The sequence below is a fragment of the Panicum virgatum genome, chromosome 8N (genome assembly GCF_016808335.1).
Source record: "Panicum virgatum strain AP13 chromosome 8N, P.virgatum_v5, whole genome shotgun sequence".
Classification (NCBI taxonomy): domain Eukaryota; kingdom Viridiplantae; phylum Streptophyta; class Magnoliopsida; order Poales; family Poaceae; genus Panicum; species Panicum virgatum.
The window spans coordinates 49,941,814-49,962,853 of NC_053152.1; the positions used below are offsets into that span (position 1 = coordinate 49,941,814).

Here is a 21,040-nt window from a genome sequence, read left to right on the forward strand (position 1 = left end):
ACACAAAGTATCAACTCATGCTAAGTCAGAGAATCGAACATGGGTGGACAAATTCAAACATAATGTGAACAACTAAACACCAACAAAACACCACCCCTCCAACCCAAAAAAAAGTTATTAAACACAAATGCAGCAATGCATTGGCAAATAATGGTGATGGTGCTGGATTAATAGCTGATGATGGGTATGACCAAGTTTCTTGAATTTTACATTTTTTCTGATGGATTTTGATTCTCAGGTTGATCATATTTACTACTTAGCATGTTGTAAGAGCATCTCCAAGAGTGCCCAAAACTCACATCCAAAAACTAGTTTTAGGAATAAACCACAAAAACACCTCTCTAACAGTAGCCTAAACCGATACTCAATCTTTTCGCGTGCCAAAACTGAGCGGTGAGTGGAGCTAAATCTCCGCCGCGAGGCCGCACTCCCAATCCCAGGTAGCGTTCAGCTTTTTTCCTTCCTCCACGTGATTTAACCTCCTACGTGTTGGGCGCTTGGTGTAGTGGGCCCACGTTTGGATGATGTGGCAGCAATGAGATCTATTTTGGGATGAAACTTTTGGGAACTGTTGGATGTGGCAGTTTTATTCACTCCCAATAGTTTTTGGCAAAGTCCTAAAATCACCATTTTGGATATCTACCTTTTGGGTACTCTTGGAGATGCTCTAAACACTTGTAAGGGATTCTAAATTTGCAAAGCCCAATAAATGTCCCTCCTTAACTAAAGCACTATGTTCTTCATAATGCATTTTATCATATTGTTATACTAAGACTGCTATATATATAGGAGGCTTCCATGTCACTTGAGTATTCCAATAGGAAGAGGACTAGATCCAGATCTGTATGTATCGGACTCTGGTATATATGATATCATTACTACTTGAGTAACCCAAGAAGGAAAAACAATAAATCGTCAAGTTGTGCAAGTGTCACGCTAAAATAAACAGTCCCAAGTTGTGGGTATATTGTTAGTTAATCTTCTAGCGTCACGGACAAAGGATCGGATCCATTTATTAGAATTCACATGATGAGCATGCAGCTTCCCACGCGATCTCTCCTCATAAATATCCTGTCACGTCGGCAAAATTAAATGCTCATCAAACTCCACTTAGACTGGCTTTAGTATTTAGGAAGACGATTAGATCTAGATCTACTATGTATTGGACTCTGCTGTGCAATATCATTAAAGTAACCCAATAAGGAGAAAGTTAAAAGCATCAAATTGTGCAAGTGCCACCAAAATAATAATAGATACCGCATGTTGTGCTGTAATGTAGTGTTAGTTAATCTTCTGACATCTCGACATAGGATCTATTTTTTAGGATTCACATGACAGGCATGCAGCATCTTACCATGTGGAATAGATATCCAGACAAACACTAGGATTAAAAGAAATGCAACTTCCCATGACAAAGACCGTGTGTAACTGCTGACCACGACTAGAGACCTGCCTGCCATCGTCATTATTTTTTAATCCAAAGAACAAATAATAGTCGCTCCGAGAAGCAACAGGCTGTACTAGTACATGCATACCAAACTAGTACGCCCGGAGCTATCAATTTCGCTGGCTGTCATGTCAGTGCATTAATTGAACAATTCTCACTTGCACTACTAGCATCATGTGCGTGCATTGAGCGTTAGTTGAGCCCATCTCGATCAAAGCGTAAACAAGATTATACAGTGTGTTAAGAAAATTGAAAATAAGAAAAAATATCATTTTAGATAAAGTTTGGATCAAAATTGAAAATATAAATCATAAATAACTTTTAAGTTACTGAATTTGAAAAAGTAAAAATCATATGAATAAATTTATCTTAAAAAACACTTTCATTAATATATATATCACTTTTTAATATATTTTTATAAAAATAAGCAGTCAAAGTTATCCTTTAGAAACTATATCGCTGTCCTAAATATTTTTTATTTTCTATATGGAGAGAGTATATACCACCATATGCAACAATTTGATTCCAAACCATCACAATAATGCAAGTTGATGGATATGCATCGGGTTGTTTCGTACTAGTACAATTAATTGTAGTAGGCTCCAATCTCCATGCATGGTCTATCATTGCTTTCCCTCCTAGCTCATCTTGATCCAAGTCAAGTCTTCTCTTCCTCCATATAAAAAAGGTAATAAGGACCAACATGTGGTTTTCATTTTGGTTTTCGCTGGCGTCGATCACATGGCCGCAGGCAACGGTTTGATTCCAAGCCATCACAATAATTGCAAGTTGATGGATTTGGTTGTTTCATAGTACAATTCATTAATTGTGGCTCCAACCTCCATGCAAGATCTATCATTGCTACTTCCAAGTCAAGTCTTCCTCAATTAAAAAAGCAAAAAAAACAGCGACTAACATGGAAGCACATGGCGGGCAGACGAGTAGATTCCCCGACAAAACACTGTTACAAAATGTGTGTTCTCGTTGATTGGTAGTAACAAGTCCTTGTATTTGCTGCTAGAGTGTATGCACAAAATGCTGATGTCGTAAATGCATGTGCGGCCCATTACCGCCCAAGGCCCATGCGGACATAGAGGGGTAAACTCATGCTCAACTCGGCCTGGTACGGATAAGACCCATTCTTTTAAAATATTAGATTTAAGACAAACTCAAAACAAATTATTTTACAATACCGAAGGAGTACATATACATCCGCAAGTTAATTAACGACGACAGATGGCTCAATAATAATTGCCCGGCCGGCCAGCAGCCAATCAGCGTCTTCACTATACCTTTCCTCGCAGCATAATCGTTCAACTGTTTACAATGCGTCCAATTTTGTTTGCTTGAGGAATAGAATTTGCATTGTTTATCTATAATTGCTCAATCATGCCAGCAAGGTGCAGATAAACAAAGTGCTCGATCGCCTAACAAAGGACGAAAAGCACGAAGAATAAAAATAAAAATAAGACAAATAAGGTATTTTATTTCCCGAGATGGTTGGCATGCATTGAATATAATGGCTATTATATTTTATTAGAATATATAATGGCTGAGCATCATTGAGCTCGATGCATATGCCGGCCATGTGAATACAAATTACTGAATCGTCTCCACCTCTCGCGAATGGTGGCTTGGCTATTATAAAAATAAAACAAACAAGGTATTTTATTTCCCGAGATGGTTGGCATGCATTGAATCGAGGTTCGACAGGGTGATCGTTGGCTGCGTGGCCTCACGTGAATTCACGGCATCTCACGCATCAGGACCAATCAAAATAATATTACTAGAATATATAATGGCTGAGCATCATTGAGCTCGATGCATATGCCGGCATGTTAATACAAATTACTGAATCGTCTCCACCTCTGGCGAATGGTAGCTTGGCTATTATAAAGACAAGCTAATAATTATAAGGCGCGGTGGATCGGAGCGAGCTTCTTTCTCCACCACCACCACCGAACCACCTCTTGCACAATCTCAAACAAGCCCATGGAGGTTGCAACGGGAGCACTGGGCACCCTGATCCCCAAGCTCGGCCAGCTCCTCCTGGATGAGTACAACCTGCAGAAGGGCGTCAAGAAGGACATCAAGTTCCTTTCAAGGGAGCTGGAGAGTATGCATGCAGCCCTCCGCAGTGTTGGCGAGGTTCCACGAGAGGAACTCAAAGAGCAGGTCAAGATCTGGGCGCGCGATGTCAGGGAGCTGTCCTACCACATGGAGGACATCGTCGACACCTTCCTAGTGCGCGTCAAGGGCCCTAAGCCCCCTAGCAAAAGGAGTGCCAAGAGTTTCTTGAAGAAGATGATGGGTATTGTCACAAAGGCTAAAACTCGCCATGAGATCGGGCAAGAGATCAAGGACATCAAGGAGCGTGTCAAGGAGGTGGCCGAGCGACGCGATAGGTAGTGCTGGAACACCTTCAGATATATATGCATTTGAACTTATTTTTTCTGAATTTTCCTCTTATCATCTATGGTTCTTTTCTCTTCTTTGACAGGTACAAGGTTGATGCTATTAAACCTGGCAAAATATTGGTTGACCCTCGCATAACAGCTCTATACACTAAGGCTACAGATCTTGTTGGCATTGATGAGGCAAGAGAAGAACTAATCACGAGGTTGACAAAGGGAGATGACATGTCTGCGCAGCAGCAAAGGGTAGTATCTATAGTTGGTTTTGGAGGATTAGGCAAGACAACACTTGCCAAAGCTGTGTATGACCAGCTCAGAGTGCAATTTGATTGCACGGCTTTTGTTTCAGTCTCTCAAAATCCTGACTTGAACAAACTTCTCAAGAATATGTTGTATGAACTTGATAAGCAGAAACATGCCAACATTCATAGCACAATGTTGGAAGAAAAGCATCTCATCGACCTAGCCCGGGAATTCCTCGAAAATAAAAGGTATGGAGCATCTAGTTTGAGCATGTGGTACTATTTTGTTTCGGTATATATACCTATCCATCCATTTTATGTAATCCTCTAATATCTACAAAAACTAGTAAGTTGTCCTACGCAGATTGAGATTTGATATATAGCATTGATGAGGTTAAATTAAGCTCAACAAACTTGATATGTGGTTTCACCGATGCTCTTTGTTGTTACATTTCTTTTTTTTTGTGAGTATTTGTTATTGTTGAATTTGGTTGCTGCACAATTGTGTCTTGCAAGCCACCTCCCATTGGCACCCCTATATATTAACATCACGGCATCGTGCAAACAAAAATAATTGATAACATGTAGATTTCTTTATTTGCCTACCCCAACTTGCTTGGGAAAAAAGGCTATGTTGTTGTTGTTGTTGTTGTAGATTTCTTTATTTCACTTGTCAATGGTTGAAGTACCTGCTTGATTAGCTTAGTGAACGTCGTAATTCCTGATTTACTACAACACAAAAGCTTCACCCCCACCCCTATTAAGAAAAGTGCGAGTAAGCCCAGGAAAAGCTTATCTAGAAGAACTTTTAGATACTGATTTTCTAACAGAAACATCTCGTTGTATACTGGTACTGTAGTATAGTTGAACTTTTCCCATGTCACATTACACATACTCCCTCTATCCGAAAACCAATACATTGTATTATTTCCAGGATAGACTAACAAATATCTGAAATGACTTTGCATGTCCCTATTTATTAGCCATATTTGATGCTGAAATGTGGGACATACCAGTAGTAACAATGACAAAAATGTGGGACAAGTTATTGTGGTGCATATGCATTTTCATAAAAATGAAAAGGAATCCACTTTTCTAAAAGAAATTTCTCATAATTCATTACAAAAGTGGTTACGTGCCACCAAATAAAGGGTTTTAAGCTTTAATTTTAAAAAAGAAATTTCGTACTTCTACACTAGTTTAATTGACATTCTGGAAAAAAACCTACAGGTATTCTTTTTCACTCAACTAGAGGGTTTTTTATTTAGTAGCATGTTTTAAGTGCTCTGCATGTATATTCATACTATTTTTTGCATATATTTGAAACTTACATGGTTGCTTTATTTCCATACGTGTATAGGTACCTCATTGTCATCGATGATATATGGGATATAAAACCGTGGGGGATATTACAGTGTTCCCTACTTGAGAATAGCCTGAAAAGCATAATAATCACAACTACTCGCATACTTGATGTTGCTGAGCAAATTGGCGGTTGCTATAAGCTCAAACCTCTATCTCATGAGAGCTCTAAAAAGCTATTCCATGGAAGAATATTCGGCTCCGAAGGCAAATGCCCTGGACAATATTTTGAGGTATCTGAAAAGATTTTGAAGAAATGTGGAGGTGTGCCATTGGCTATCATTACTACATCTAGCTTGCTAGCTAACAAATCAGGAGATATAAAAGAGTGGAATGATGTCTGTGGCTCTATTGGGTTCGGACTTGCAAGCAATCCTAGTATGGATAGTATGAGGAAGATATTGTTGCTTAGTTATTATGATCTACCTTCTCATTTGAAGGCATGCTTATTATATCTTACTATATTTCCTGAAGATTATAAGATTGAGAAAGAACGGTTGATATTGAGGTGGATAGCTGAGGATTTTGTCCATTGTGAAGATGAGAGTCAAAGTTTATTTGAGCTTGGAGAGAGTTACTTCAATGAGCTTCTAAATAGAAGCCTGATTCAGGTAGCAGATAAGCATTATTTCAATGATAATATCATTGTATCTTGCCGTGTGCATGATATGGTACTTGAACTCATTTGCTCCTTGTCAAGAGAAGAAAGTTTTGTTACCACGGTATTAGGAGATAGTAGGCAAAGCATGCCTTCTTCTGGAAGCACGGTTCGCAGGTTATCTCTCCAGAATACAACTTGGCCTAAACTGGAAATGTCAAAATTGAGGTCTGTTACTATCTTCAGTCTCACTATAACTAATATGATGCCATCCCTTTCGTGTTGTCATCTTCTACGTGTGTTGGATCTAGAAGATTGCAATCTCAAGGAACATCCAAGTTTGAGGTTTGTTGTGAATTTATTTCACTTAAGGTATCTAAGTCTAGCAGGTACTGGATATTCTGGTGAGCTGCCAGTGGAGGTAGTGAAGCTACAGTTTTTGGAGACATTGCGCTTACGTGGAACAGAAATAGAAGAACTACCGTCAAGTATTGTAGGCCTAACACAGTTGATGTTCCTATCTGTTGGCGACCGTACAAGTCTGCCGAATGGGTTGAGGTACCTAGCATCCCTAGAAAGCCTAGTTGTTGAGAGGCTGGAATCTGCGTGCATTGCGGAAGAGCTAGGCCATCTGACGCAACTGAGAACCCTTGGAGTGAAACTCACAAGAGACAAGGAAGGGGGATGGGATGAAAACATGTGTACAGCTTTGGTGGGATCTCTTGGTAAATTGCACAAAATCCAATATCTTTTGGTATGCTCAAATTACGTGGCACTCAATCTGGATGGCTCGGTGGAGTCCCTGGGCAACCTGAGCTATCTATATATTGATACAACCACTTCCTTGCCAACATGGATTCGCCCTGCAATATTATTGCATCTCTCCTTCCTAGAGATAATGGTGGTTCAAGTGAGAAGAGAGGACATCCAAATCCTTGGGAGGCTCCAGGCTCTTCGTTATCTTTATTTAAGAGTGTCTGGCGACACACAAGTGCTGGAAAGGTTCATGGGTAGCCCTGACTCTTTCCCATGTGCAATAAAATGTAGATTCTATAACTTGTCAATGCTTCCATCTACCTTCCCACCTGGAGCTATGCCCAGACTTGAAGATTTTAGATTTTGCATCGAACTGGAGGATTTCTCGCGAGGTGAATTTACTGCTGACGACCTGGCCTTGGGCCACCTACCCTCCCTTCGGAATGTGGAGGTTGGCCTCTGTGGAGAAGAGAATGTCAGCCAAGAGGTGGTAGCCAAAGTGAAAGAGAAGCTAAGGCACGAGGCTGATGGCCACCCCAACCACCCCTCCCTTTATGTTTCAGCTGAAATCTTATACCAATAATAATGTACGTACATGCTCCTGTTTTCTTCTCTGCTACTTGTGTTGTCTGTCCAATAATGAGTATGGTACTATAGAATTGAACCTTATTCTAGTTGCATGGCATTTCAATTGGAATCTTGCCATGGTATTTATTTATTTGGCATGTTTGTGTTACGGTAGTAGCTTCTTCTAGTTGTAAACTAGTTTCATGGTGTCAGTACGTGCGTACTCATTAACAAACTAGAAAATACTGGTTATTCACTACCATGACTGGTAATTATATTGGACAACATTGATTACCTTATATGGCATCGCTAAACTATGATATAATACTGTTCTGGTTCATGTATACGTACTATGTTCATGTGGTGCGATTTGACTCTGTTTGCAGCTTACAAATCACGGATGTCTTTCTGTCCGTCGTATGTAGAAATTAAATTCCGAGTCATCTCTAATTGGGCAATCTTAATTACCTGCTGGCTGTTTTATTGTGTCTTATTAAACTAGAATAACCTTGTGCTAGTACATGTAAACACTGTTCCTGGACCCGGAGCACAACGAACTCTTCGCTTTTTTTCTTTTTTTCCTTGCAACTATTGACTGGACACAGCCGGCCGGGATCTCACTACTAGAAAACAAGCCTTAGGTCTACCCCAAAAGCACCAGTATGGAGATGAACCGGTACCTATGCTACTATAGGTACCGGTTCATCTCCATACCGGTAATTTTGGGGTGGATGGAATTTTTGAATGGGCCTTAGGCATCAGTTGATATTATTAACCGGTACCTAAGGCTCTCCATAGGTACCGGATGGTAATTTTTATATTAGCACCGGGTGGTACCACCAACCGGTACCTATAAACGAGCCTTAGGTAACAGTTGGTGTTACCAACCAGTACCTTAGAAGCCTTAGGTACCGGTTGGTAACACCTACCGGTACCTTAGGCTCATCCATGTGTTACTTTAAAAAGAATATATCTCCTTCTCAATCATAACAACTGTGTAGCTGAGATGGTAAAGGAGCAACGCGCTAGGCTAGAGGCCATGAGTTCGAATCCCAACCAAAGAGAATATTTTGTGTGAATTTTAGAGGCTTAGGTACCGGTTATTTTATCCGGTACTAAAGGCTCGAGCCATTGGTACCACTTTCGGGGTACCGGTTCAAAAAACCGGTACCAAAGGGCACATGCAACTGGTGCCCTTAGACATTTTTCTAGTAGTGTCTCAAAATGTTGCAATTTCTACAGTTGGTACGGTGTAGTAAGATTAGATAAAGTTTGCCTTTTGTCCTGCCTCCTGCGACCTAAGCACCGTCGGATAATCATTGATTCGCCACTCCGCACTTGAGGACTGCATGATTTGTTTGGCTGCCAGTCGGCCTGCCAATCGTAGTAAGATTAGATAAAGTTTGCCTTTTGTCCTGCCTCCTGCGACCTAAGCACCGTCCGATAATCATTGATTCGCCACTTCACACTTGAGGACTGCATAATTTGTTTGGCTGCCAGTCGGCCTGCCAATCCACTGCCGTAGAATCCTGGCTACCCTTTCTGTTTTTGAACGTGATCTCTCTTCTCGGCGCCGTGATTTTTTGCCGATGGTTTCGTCAATTTGCCGATGATTTCGCATTCCTTCCGATCCTCTGGTGCTCCCTTTCCGCGCTGCCTCTGCCCTACTACGTCCTCCGCCTGACCTGCGACCTGCAGGACCTGGCAATCTCTGACCGACTTAGAGATGCACCAGCCACGCCCATAGTGCTTCCTGCGCTGACCAGCTGCCGCATCATATTCCGGGCGGGAACGACGACGGCTGCTGCATGACCCGATCAAGGTGAGTGGCCGCGCACGCCGCACACTTCTCTGGGATATCATAATGATGTGTATAACTTTGAGTTTGATAGATTTTTAGTGCTCTTTCTAATATTCATTAGGGATGTAGAGATGACTTGTTGTGAAAGCAATAGAGATTGCGTGGAAAAATTGATTGATTGATTAGGAGTAAACAAGTGTTACATATATATAGCCAGGGAGCAACCCTAGCCTGACCTAATCGATCTAGGACTTGGCAGGCCTGGCGGCACAGCCAGCCCAAAGCCCAGGCGCACATCTGATCGTCGGCAGTCTGAACGTTCGGACTGGACCTGAACTCTGTGAAGACAGAAGACGGTAGGCCCTTAGTGAAGATGTCGGCGTACTGTGAGCTTGTCGGAACATGAAGAACGCGGACAGCTCATGTAGCAACATGCTCCCGAACAAAGTGAAGATCAATCTCAACATGTTTGGTCCGCTGATGCTGTACGGGATTGGCAGACATGTAGACAGTACTGATGTTGTCGCAGTAAACCAGGACAGCCCTACTGATAGCACTACAACACATATGAGCTTCTGCGACGTTTCATATATGTCACTGAAAGTGGTATTTTCGTCATCTTTCATAATCTGTGACATTTGCGTGACAAAAATTGGTTCGTCGCCTATACCATGTCATAAAAAGTCTTCTGCGACGAAAATATATTTTTTCGTCATAAATCTTACGACAATTATTATATCGTCACTAAATTATGATGTTCATTTTTCGTCATAATCAATACCAAAAAATCACAAAACTGTGTACTTGGATGACTGTATGTGCCACATAGGATAAAAAACATCGTAGAATTTTTACCTCATGCGATGTGGCGATTACTAGGATATGACATGGCACCTCTATTATGACAATTTGATTCGTCATAAAATATTCAAATTATTAAATTTAGCATATTTTTTTCAATTTTATTATTTGATTTGGGCTGATATCACTTCAGAACAACATATATTTCAAACCAAACAGCAGGTCACTTCATAAAATATTTATTACAACCCAACATCACTTGTCCAAAAACCACCAGATTCATGCATAAATCAGCCAACATCACTTCACTCCATAAACAGCCCAAATACAAAAAAGACAAGTCACTCCATTCCATAACAGGTTCACTAAACAGCCAAGATAACTCTATGGACTCATAGCCAAAAAGTATATACCAGCCACCGTAGAGCCGAAACAACTATCCAAGCACATGTAGCAAAATAAATAGACCACATCATGAACCTAGAAGTAGTCAAGGACTTACTCCCTGTTGAGGCATAACAAGCAGCAAAGAAGAGCATTGCTTTCCTCTCCTTGCTTCTTCAAACTTCCAATCTCTCCCCATTGATTCTCCCTTGCTACTTCAGATCTTCTAGCTCACATTGTTGGTCATCCATTTTCTAAGTGTTGTTGAACCCTGCCTCTCTGATTCTACTACGAAATTGACAGCTTCGGCAATTGCAAAGTCTGTGCCAAGCCAATCCTGCACAAGTTATCACAAGAAAAGGAGCAGCGTTGTTAAAACAAGCATGTATTTATCCATGCTATAAAGGTATTGCAGTTGCAAAAATCAGCAAGTTATGTGCAGGATAACATAAGTTTAATCATTCTGATCACATAAGATTCTACCAACCATTAATCATTTAGAATGAAGCACCATGCAGTAACGAAATTACTTTGCATAGGACAGAATAAAAGAATACTTAGCTAATTTTCTTTAACATGAGCCATCACCCAAACCACAATGCCTGAATTTCTATCAAAGTTATACTGTGCTGGTATTAGTTGAATCAAAAGTAACACAACACAATGCTTTGTACTTAGCAATAGGACCACACACATCTCACCACAGGTTTAACTTAAAATGGACATAATATTTATCCAAGTATATAGATTATAACATGGACTGAAACATCAACGCATGATATATAACTTCACCTAAAAGATTTCAGGCATACAGCAAACATAAGTTAGACAGCCCCTGTTTTCCTGATCGGAGACTGCTAAAGTTGTCTGTTAGATTGCATTTGAGGTTCACTCACATGGCTTTTGCATGTAGCTATGTAGTTATCCTGATCCAAGAGTGTAACTGAAAAAAACCACATGGATAAACAGGTTGTTTGATTCAGATCGAAGAGTCTGTAGAAGAGGGTCACATTTTGTACTTCCAGACACCAGCAGGAGCAATGCCAATCAGAGTTATGGGCAAAGTGATGTGAACTCACAAATTTGCAATGAAACAATGCAAATATCTACTAAATGCTATCCCTAAATTCAGATAGGAAAAGGCCGAAAGAAAAGTGCTCTACTATGTAACACGATGCGCCCATTAATCTAGAGACAATTCATGCTGCAATTAGCAAACAAAGTCCAAAGAATAGCTACCTAAGATTGAACATCTACTTGATATAGTGAATGGGGAATAGACAACCAGCAAATTAGTATGAACAAATTTATGCACCTGCTTGGTTTCCTGAAAAATAATCGACTCTACATTTCTTTAACCTCTTTATTTACTACTTAAATAGAGCCTTCTGTGATAAGTTATCAGGACAATTGTTTTTGGTTGCAAGTCAAAATTTATTCGAAGATGTATTATGCATTTCTAAGTTTTGTGAATTTAGGAGGCAATTCAAAACCTTTATGTCAAGAAATTCAGTTTATGGTAACATAGAAATTTTAGATAGTCAACATATCCACATTCCAATGATCAGAAAACCAACCTAGACCCCGAAACACATCACCCCAATTATCTTTCAGCGTCGACCCCAATTATCAAGAAGAATTTCTAAAATGAAACTACATTCTACAGATGAATCAGGTGATTAGCCATTCGTTAGGAAATGAAGCCAACAAGGCAGCAACTAGCTGAATTTTTGCTTAGCCCAAATTCATTTTTTTCCTACCTGAAGACCTTGGTGTTTCTATCATAATATGATTGAAAGAAAAGAATAGACATGTCATCATTGTAAAATTGGATGAATGCAATCAGCTGCAAATGTCATCGAAGTTACCAGAAAGTTACAGTTTTCAAGTTTCAGATGCAGTTATCTTAGATGGAAGCTGAGTTATCTTTCATTCATTTCAGGATAGACTCACATTTTAAATTAAGCATCCATGTTTATAGTAACACATCAGAAAGGAAGCTAAGTGATTATTATACTTCCAGAATCCCAACTCAAATTAAGCTAAGTTACAGATGTTTTTCAGAACAAGAAGACCGACCTCATGTAAAAAAGAGGCATACTGGGACCATTCAGTCCTCATACTAAACTAAGCTGATGTGCTGATATCACAGAAATGTAGATACATTTGCATGTATAGTCAGATGTTATTAAAAGGGCCATCATTAACTCCAAGTTACTGAGCTATTTCGAACCTGCATACTCACAGTGAACTTCCGATCATGCAGTACAATCATGGGATTACAGCAGCAATACCATCTTCCTCCTGCACATCATCCGTTCCATCGACAAGGATGCCTTCATCATCAGGGGAACTGCAACCAGGGGTCTGGATGCCTCGCGAAGACGGAGCTGCGCGCTAGCGGCGTCGAGCCGCCGCCCTCCGTGTAGCCCCTGTGCAGTGCGTGGACCTGCCATGGAGCGCCTGGGGGTCGCCGCTCGCTGGCCTGCTGCGGAGGATCTGAGGAGGCGTGGGTGGGGAGGGAGCGCTCCGTGGATCTGAGGAGGGGGGCGGGCGGGGTCGGGGAGGATAGGAAAATGACTGAAGGGTGGGCCTCATGAAAATTTTGGACGCCACTTATAATTTTGGACTGCATCTAATAGCTGGTGCATTTATACTGACCTAATAAATATACCGATAGTTAATTAGTCACCAAAATGTAAATACTGACTGCTCGACGTTGATTATCTATTTCTACTGATAGTCTGTCGCTAATATGGGGCTGCGGTATAGTGAAAATTTGGTGCACAGGTCAAGAGCGTTGTGGACGTTTGCAGATGTCGTAAGCATCATTTTATCTATTTCTTGTATGCTCTATGATTTATTTTTGGTCCGATCTCCAAATAAAAAATATCCATGTTATTATATTTTACTTTGGGTTAGGTTTTACACTAGTTTATCTCCATTGTACTGAAATACTCGTAATGGACCAAGTGACACATGTGGGACCCATTTAATCAGGTAGTACTATGCTTGCCATCAAGGTGAGGGTAGCCAATTTTAAAAATAGAAACAAATTATGACAAACTAATATTGTCACAAACTTTGTCACAAATATGGCACTATGACGATTTTTAGTTAATCTTAGCGACGCATACTATATTTTCGTCACTAAGCTGTACCAAGAGCTATAAAACATCGTAAACAGAATTATTCAACGACGAATTGCTCCATTGTCACGAGAAATTCGTCACAGAAGGTCATATTTGTTGTAGTGTAGGCGCATGCAGCTCAACAAGAAGTTGGCGCAACCAAGAAACCTCTGCGACAGCATTGGCGACAGCTCTGTATTCGGCTTCAGCGCTGGAACGAGAGACTGCAGTTTGGCACTTCGAAGACCAGGATATGAGATTATCGCCATACCCAGAAGTGGACTTGCGGGTGTCAGGACATCCAGCCCAATCCGCATCGGAGTAAACCACAAGATCAGCCTGAGCAGATGGGTGCAGCAGAAGACCCATGTGCAGAGTGCCTCGGACATACCGCAGAATCCTCTTGAGAGCCGCCAGATGAGGCTCACGGGGGTCATGCATGTGGAGACAAACTTGCTGAACAGCATAAGCAATATCTGGACGAGTGAAGGTCAGGTACTGCAGAGCTCCAGCAAGACTGCGAAAGTCAGTAGGATCGGCTACGGGAACACCACCATCTGCAAGGAGCTTGGGATTTGTGTCAACTACAGTGGCACAAGGCTTGCAATCAGACATACCAGCTCGCTGGAGAATTTCCACCATATATTGGCGCTGAGACAATAGGAGGCCAGAACCAGAACGCTGCACATGCATGCCCAGAAAATGATGAAGTTCACCAAGGTCCTTCATAGAAAACTCCTGCTGTAGTGCACCAATGACACGGCGAAGCAACGGAGTCGAAGATGCAGTGAGAACAATATCATCCACGTAGAGCAGAAGATACACAGTGTCACCTCCCTGATGATAGACAAACAGTGATGTGTCTGTTTTAGCCTCCACAAATCCAAGCTGAAGAATATAGGCAGCGAAGAAACTGCTCACGCCACTAGGAGTAGCTGCCGGAGTTGACGTCGAGAACGATGAGTACGAGGCTCCGGATGTTTTGCACGGCGACGGCTTGGGCATGCAGATTCAGGAGGGCAGCAGCCTCGTGAAGAAGTAGGGTGCCGTGGAGGTCGCCGGGGCGCTCGCCGAGCACAGACACAGATTCATCTGTGTGGTCGCTGGCGGCATCGTCGAGGGCGGCAGCGGCGGCCTTGCTCTCACGGGCAGTGCGTTCCAGGGCTGCGCGGGCACGGGTGGCAGCGTCATCGCGCTCCTTGGAGGCGGCGGCGGCCTCCTTCTCGGCCTCCTCGGCGCGCGCCAGGGCGGCGGCGCGCTCGGAGAGACGAGCCTGGCGGGCTTCCTCCTCCTTCTGGTGAGCGGCGGCGGCGGCGGCGGCGGTGGCGGCATCAGCAGATCCCGCCATCAGGCAACAACGGGGAGGGGCCGGTGCGGGATGGCGGTAGGGGCAGCGACGGCCGATGATGGCCGGTGCAGGGTAGGCGCGGCGCAAGGGAGGCGCGCGCTGGCGGCGCCGGGATGGCGCCCTAGGTTGCGGATTCCTTGCCAAAATGGATTCGCCCTGCAACATTATTGCTTCTCTCCTTCCTAGAGATAACGGTGGTTCAAGGGAGATGGGAGGACATCCAAGTCCTCGGGAGGCTCCAGTCTCTTCGTTATCTTAATTTAATAGTGTCCAGCAACATACAAGTACTGGAAAGGTCCATGCTCAACCCTGACTCTTTCCCATGTGCAATAAGATGTAGATTCATCTGGTTTGCAATGGTTCCATCCATGCTCCCACCAGGAGCTATGCCTAGACTTGAAGAATTTAGATTTGGTATCCAAGTGGAGGTTTTCTCACTAGGTGAATTTACTACTGATGAACTGGCCTTGGGCCACCTCCCCTCACTTCAGGATGTGCAAGTTGATCTTTGTGGAACTTTGAAAGTCAGTCAAGAGGTGGCAACGAAAGTGAAAGAGAAGCTAAGGCACGAGGCTGATGTCCACCCCAAGCACCCCTCCCTTCGTTTTTTCTTTGAGGGAAACTACCGCTCCCTTCATTATTATTAGTTCTGAAATCTTATACCAAAAAAATTGTATGTGCTCCAATCCTGTTTTCTTCTGCGATACTTGTGTTGTTTGTCCAATTATGAGTAATGTATTATAGAATTGAAGCTTGTTCTAGTTGCATGGCATTTCAATTGGAATCTTGACATGGTATTTATTTATTTGGCATGTTTGTGTTACGGTAGTAGCTTCTTCTAGTTGTAAACTAGTTTCATGGTGTCAGTACGTGCGTACTCATTAACAAACTAGAAAATACTGGTTATTCACTACCATGACTGGTAATTATATTGGACAACATTGATTACCTTATATGGCATCGCTAAACTATGATATAATACTGTTCTGGTTCATGTATACGTACTATGTTCCTGTGGTGCGATTTGACTCTGTTTGCAGCTTGCAAATCACGGATGTCTTTCTGTCCCTCGTACGTTGAAATGAAATTCTGTGTCATCTCTAATTGGGCAGTCGTCTTAATTACCTGCTGGTTCTTTTATTATGTCTTATTAAACCAGAATAACCTTGTGCTAGCACCTGTAAACTCTGTTCCTGGACCGGGAGCACAACGAACTCTTCGCTTTTTTTTCTTTTTTCCTTGCAACTATTGACTGGACACAGGCGGCCGGTATCTCAAAATGTTGCAATATCTACAGTTGATACGGTGTAGGTAAGATTAGATAAATTTTGCCTTTTGTTGTGCAGGACAAATTAAAGGCTAAGCTTTGATCTGGTGGAAAAACACGAAACATGTACGCCTCTGTATGTACTACCAGATTGCCGTGGCATCCATGAACCATGGTGCCAAACAGTGGTGATACCCCGGTAGGACGTACTACGCCTGTGTTCCTCCTACCACAAGTTCATGAGCGGAGCCTCCCCCGGCACCACCTGGTGTGCCCCAGTTGCCGTGTCTATTTATTGCGCGAGCGACTCCGCACGGAGCCATAGCAGAAGCTTCCTGTTCATCTTCCACCTCCAGCCAGGGGAGCGGGGAGCGCCCGCCGGCGAGCTAGGGGAGGGGGGAGGGGCAGGGTGTGGCCGGAGAGGGAGGTTGGTGGGGGGGAGCGGCCGCCGGCGAGGTCGCCGGCGGCCGGGGTGGTGGAGGGCGGCGGCGGTGGCCTTAGGATCCGGGATTGCTGGGGGTGGCGGCGGCGGCGGTGGAGGACGCCATGGTCACCAGACTTAGAAGAGAAGGTGGTGGAGGGAGGAATCGACCGGCAGTGGTGTGTGTGGGGGGGGGGGGCGGCGAGGCTGCGTGGTGGAGCGCCGCCGGCAAAGGTGGTGGGCGTCGGCGGCCGGGCCAGGTCCCGGGCAGGGGCGTGGTGCCGGAGAGGTTAGGGGAGGGCAGGAATGCGCTGGCGGTGGTTGGTGGGCGGACCGCGCGGCGGCGAGAGCCGCCAGCCGGGGCGGAGGACGAAGGGGCGGGGGCGGAGGACGCGGGCGAGGTGAAGAAGATAAACAGTATGCGATGGGATTGGAGGAAATCGCTTAAAGCGATAAATAGACACCCCCGGCCCAGTCGCCAAGGCTGCTATCGAGCAGGGTGGTGGAAATCATTTCTTTTTCCCTCTTGTGAGTGATTAATTAGAAATCTCTCATCTAGCGTCCTGCCTCCTGCGACCTAAGCACCGTCGGATAATCATGGATCCGCCACTCCGCACTTGAGGACCACATGATTTGAGGACCACATGATTTGTTTGGTTGCCAGTCGGCCTACCCATCCACTGCCGTCCGATTCATGGTGATGTTTGTGAGCCGTAGAATCCTGGCTACCCTTTCTGTTTGTGGTACAACAGTAGTTCCTTCTAGTTGCACTCTAGTTTTATGGTGTCCGAACTCATTAAAATGGAAAATATATATTTATCATTATCTTGTTGCAATAGATTTCATCACCTCCACGTGTTTGATATATAATTAATTGGATCATTTGTTTGTGAAATGTTATTTTTATGTCTCCATCATACATGAATAGATGGAGATACATATCGCGGGTAATATTTTTATATCAATGATAACATAAGTAATATATGAATAATGATAGAAATAGTGGTTTATAATTTTAATATTGATGCATTTTATTGTTATAAATATATAATTTAGATTCAGATTTAGGCGGTTACTTTAATTTTAAATAATAACATAATTGGATAATTTATAAGCAAATTTAGGGGGTTATTTGCATTATCTTTATAAAGGCATAACTGAATAATTTACACAAAGATTAAGGGTTACTTTAGATTTTTTTTCTTAATAACAGAGACGGTAATTTAGATACATGTTTGGAGGGTTACTTTAGTCTATTTTATAATGGCAGAGGTGGGTAATTTATTAGAAAAGATAACAGATCTAATGAATATTATAATTAGAGTAGTCAGATGGATGGCTAGATGTTTCTGTTTTTTGTGAGAATTTGTAGAACTTCTCTATTTTTTAGAGTGTCCACCTAGGTGATTTCACATGGAGACTTCAAAGAAACCTCCAATTAGTAATACTAAGATGGAACTTGGGCAGTCAGCGAAAAGGTGGCAACCAAAGTGAAAGAGAAGCTAAGGCACCAGGTGGATGTCCAGCCCAACCACCCCTCCCTTTCATTATGGTGATGATTTCTAAAATCTTATACCAATAAATAATCTACGTGCTCCTCTTTTCTTCTCTGCTACTTGTGTTGTTTGTCCAATAATTCAACTCTCTGTTTGCAGCATGCAAATCACGGATGTCTGTCCCTTGTAGATAGAAATTCCGAGTCATCTCTAAATGGACAGTCCTAATTACGTACTGTCTGTTTTATGGTGTCTCATAAACTAGAATAACCTTGTGCCAGTACCTGTAGACTGTTCCTGGAGCACAACAAACTCTTCTCTCTTTTTTTTCGTAGTGATAAATTACTCAGGAGTGGCAACTCAATCCTCCGCAACTATTGACTCAGCACAGCTGAGAACCTTGGCGTGGATCTCTAACGCGCGCGAAGGCAAGCTGCTTTCTTTGAAAAATAAAAAAAGGCAAGCTGCAGGTGGCGCACGCGGCGGCGGCACGGCGCTGGAGTCGCGTGCATGTGGCCAGCCAGCGTGGGGCAGACTAGCACCAGGCCGGCGCGCGGCCCAGCGCGAGCCGGAAGGCCAATCAGCAGGCTGGCTCGGGCTGCCGGCCCGTGAGCAGGGTGGCCCAAGAGATTTTTTTTATTTTTATATTATTTTTTTCAATTTATCAAAAATATATACCAATTCTTTTTTTTTTGCAAATTTGTCACCCTGCCGCCGGTTCATCCGGCGGAAGCGAGTTATCGCCAGATGGACCGGCGGTAGGGGCTGTGGGCCACGGCCTGACAACATTTCGCCGGTTCAATTGGCGGTAGGAGGCCAGGCTGATGGGCCGTGGTGGGCCGAGAACCTACTGCCAGTTGAAATGGCGGTAGTTGTCACTTACCGCCGGTTCATCCGGCGGTATGTACCTACCGCCGAACCAACCAGCGGTAAGCACCCCCTCTTAATGCCCGGCCGGCTCCTCCCGCGCCGCCGCCCGCTCGCTCCCCCGCGCCGCCACCCGCCCTGCGCCGCCGCCGCGTCGCTCCTGGTCAGGGCCGCCCCCCGGCCGCAGCGCGGTGGCGTGCGCCCGGCCCCCGCGCGCCGGGGTTTGGCCGGCCGGCGCTCCCCTGGCCGCCGCACCGTGGCGGCACTCGCCACCTTGGGTCGCACGCCCGACCGTGCGCGCCTACTCGTCTCAGGTAAATTTTAAAATCTAGTTTTATTAATAATAGTTGGTAGATTAGCACTAGGAATATTAGTGATTTGGATATAGTTTTAGTTGTAGAAATAGTTTTAATAAATATTAGTGATTTGGATATAATTATTTTTGATATAAAATCGTAGAATATGAAATTCAAAATATTAGTTTACATACGTATATTATTTTACATATAAATATTAATGAGTTCAAATAGACATATTAGTCTCATAGAAATATTATTAATTGATACTATATTACATAGAAAACCTACGAATATATGTCAGTAATAGAAATTCTAGAGAAACAATTAAGATAGATGTAAAAATAGCAGAAACATTTATTAGCGTTGATTAAATTCTAAAGACGAGTAATTATTGTCGTAAATGTTGGCAGGCATGTCAGATGATTTGTATTTTCAAGTGTTCTATGGGTCAGGAGAAGTTAGATATGGTCCTGAAGGGGTAGATTTGTCAGAGTTTAGCTCGATTACAGAAAAGTACCCCGAGCTAGAGAGAGGACTTGGATTTCAATATCCAGTTGGCTATTTAAAGCTTTCGGCCTTAATCGAGATAAACATGAGATCTCTGTCATGGCAGTGGTCAGTCGAAGGGAACCAGTGTTTTAGGAGCTATTGCCGCTTGAAGGGACGCAAAACTGGAGGAACTATGTCAATATAAGTAGTAGCTGAGGCTTACCGCTTATGTTGTTTGTTCAAGCGTTCGAGAAGATTAGTTTTAGTACTGAAGCGGGTGGGGATCATGAAGGGCAGGGAGATATAGTATTGGAAGATACCGAGACGATGCATGAACCTCATGAAGAAGGTGGTGAACTCGAGATTGTAGAAGATGATAGACATGCTGCACACGAACCTCGTCAAGCAACTGGTCAGGCTGATGAAGGGGAAAACATTCCAGAGATAGTTGAAGAGTTTCAGAGGGAGGGTGAACAACAGCACAATGCAATGAATGATGACTCCTCGGATGATGATGATGATGATGATGATGATTACCATGTCCCACACAACTGGTCGGGTATGATTTTTTAAAATTAATTGTAAATGAAGGTGAAGCGGTCCCTTGGGAGTACAGGCAAAATGAGGTATGCATCGGTTCGGTGTATGCCAACAATGATAATATGAAGGAAGCTATAAAATATTGGTCGACTCTCTCTTTGCAAAGATAGTTAAAAGTTGTCAAGAGCAGTCCGAGAACATATGGCGTGCGTTGTGTGAGAAGCGATTGCCCTTTCAGGGTGTACGCTTCTATGGGCAAGTGGCAGGATTTCTCGGAGGTCAGAAAAGTTGTGGAGCACACATACCTGCTTGATCAATTAGAACCACAGCACCGCAACCTTAGTGCAGGTTTCATAGCTAACTACATGTACCCTTTGATCATGAACAATCCTAGTTATGAACCTAAGTCAATTATTTGTGCCGTTGAGAAGGAGTTTAAATATAAAATTAGCTACAACAAAGCTTACAGAGCGAAGCAGAAAACGCTGGAGATAAGGTGGGGGACATATGAAGATTCGTATCACAATATGCCAGTGCTGCTGCACACCACATGCCTTAAAAATCCTGGTAGCTACTCCGACTTGAAAACATATCCATGTGCCCAGAAGCCTAGAAAGCAGGTACTCCAACGGTCGTTCTTGGCTTTGGGCGCTTGCATTGAGGCGTTTCCGCACTGCCGGCCAGTCATTTGCATAGATGGGACATTTTTGATAGAAAGGTATAAAGACACAATCCTCACAGCTGTTGCAGCTGATGGTAACAGGCAATTGTTGCCTTTGGCAATTGCCTTCGTGGAGAAAGAATCAGGGG

The 21,040-nt window shown here is 43.2% G+C and overlaps 1 protein-coding gene and 1 long non-coding RNA gene across 3 annotated transcripts; one reads left to right on the forward strand and one right to left on the reverse strand.

Moving 5' to 3' along the window:
- The first annotated feature begins 3,425 nt into the window (after positions 1 to 3,425).
- Positions 3,426 to 7,692, forward strand: LOC120684660 (disease resistance protein PIK6-NP-like). Its single transcript, XM_039966539.1, has 3 exons — positions 3,426 to 3,852; positions 3,948 to 4,352; positions 5,464 to 7,692. The coding sequence occupies exons 1-3, from the start codon at positions 3,440 to 3,442 to the stop codon at positions 7,400 to 7,402; spliced, it is 2,757 nt and encodes a 918-aa protein (XP_039822473.1). The 5' UTR covers positions 3,426 to 3,439; the 3' UTR covers positions 7,403 to 7,692.
- Positions 7,693 to 10,176: 2,484 nt separating this feature from the next.
- Positions 10,177 to 12,938, reverse strand: LOC120685440. 2 transcript variants are annotated; one of them, XR_005679558.1, is made up of 2 exons: positions 11,165 to 12,938; positions 10,177 to 10,709 (listed from the first exon to the last, which is right to left on the reverse strand). It is a non-coding gene; the product is annotated as an uncharacterized LOC120685440 (long non-coding RNA). The 2 variants fall into 2 exon arrangements; XR_005679557.1 differs by having other exon boundaries at positions 11,269 to 12,937.
- Between the last annotated feature and the right edge of the window lie 8,102 nt (positions 12,939 to 21,040).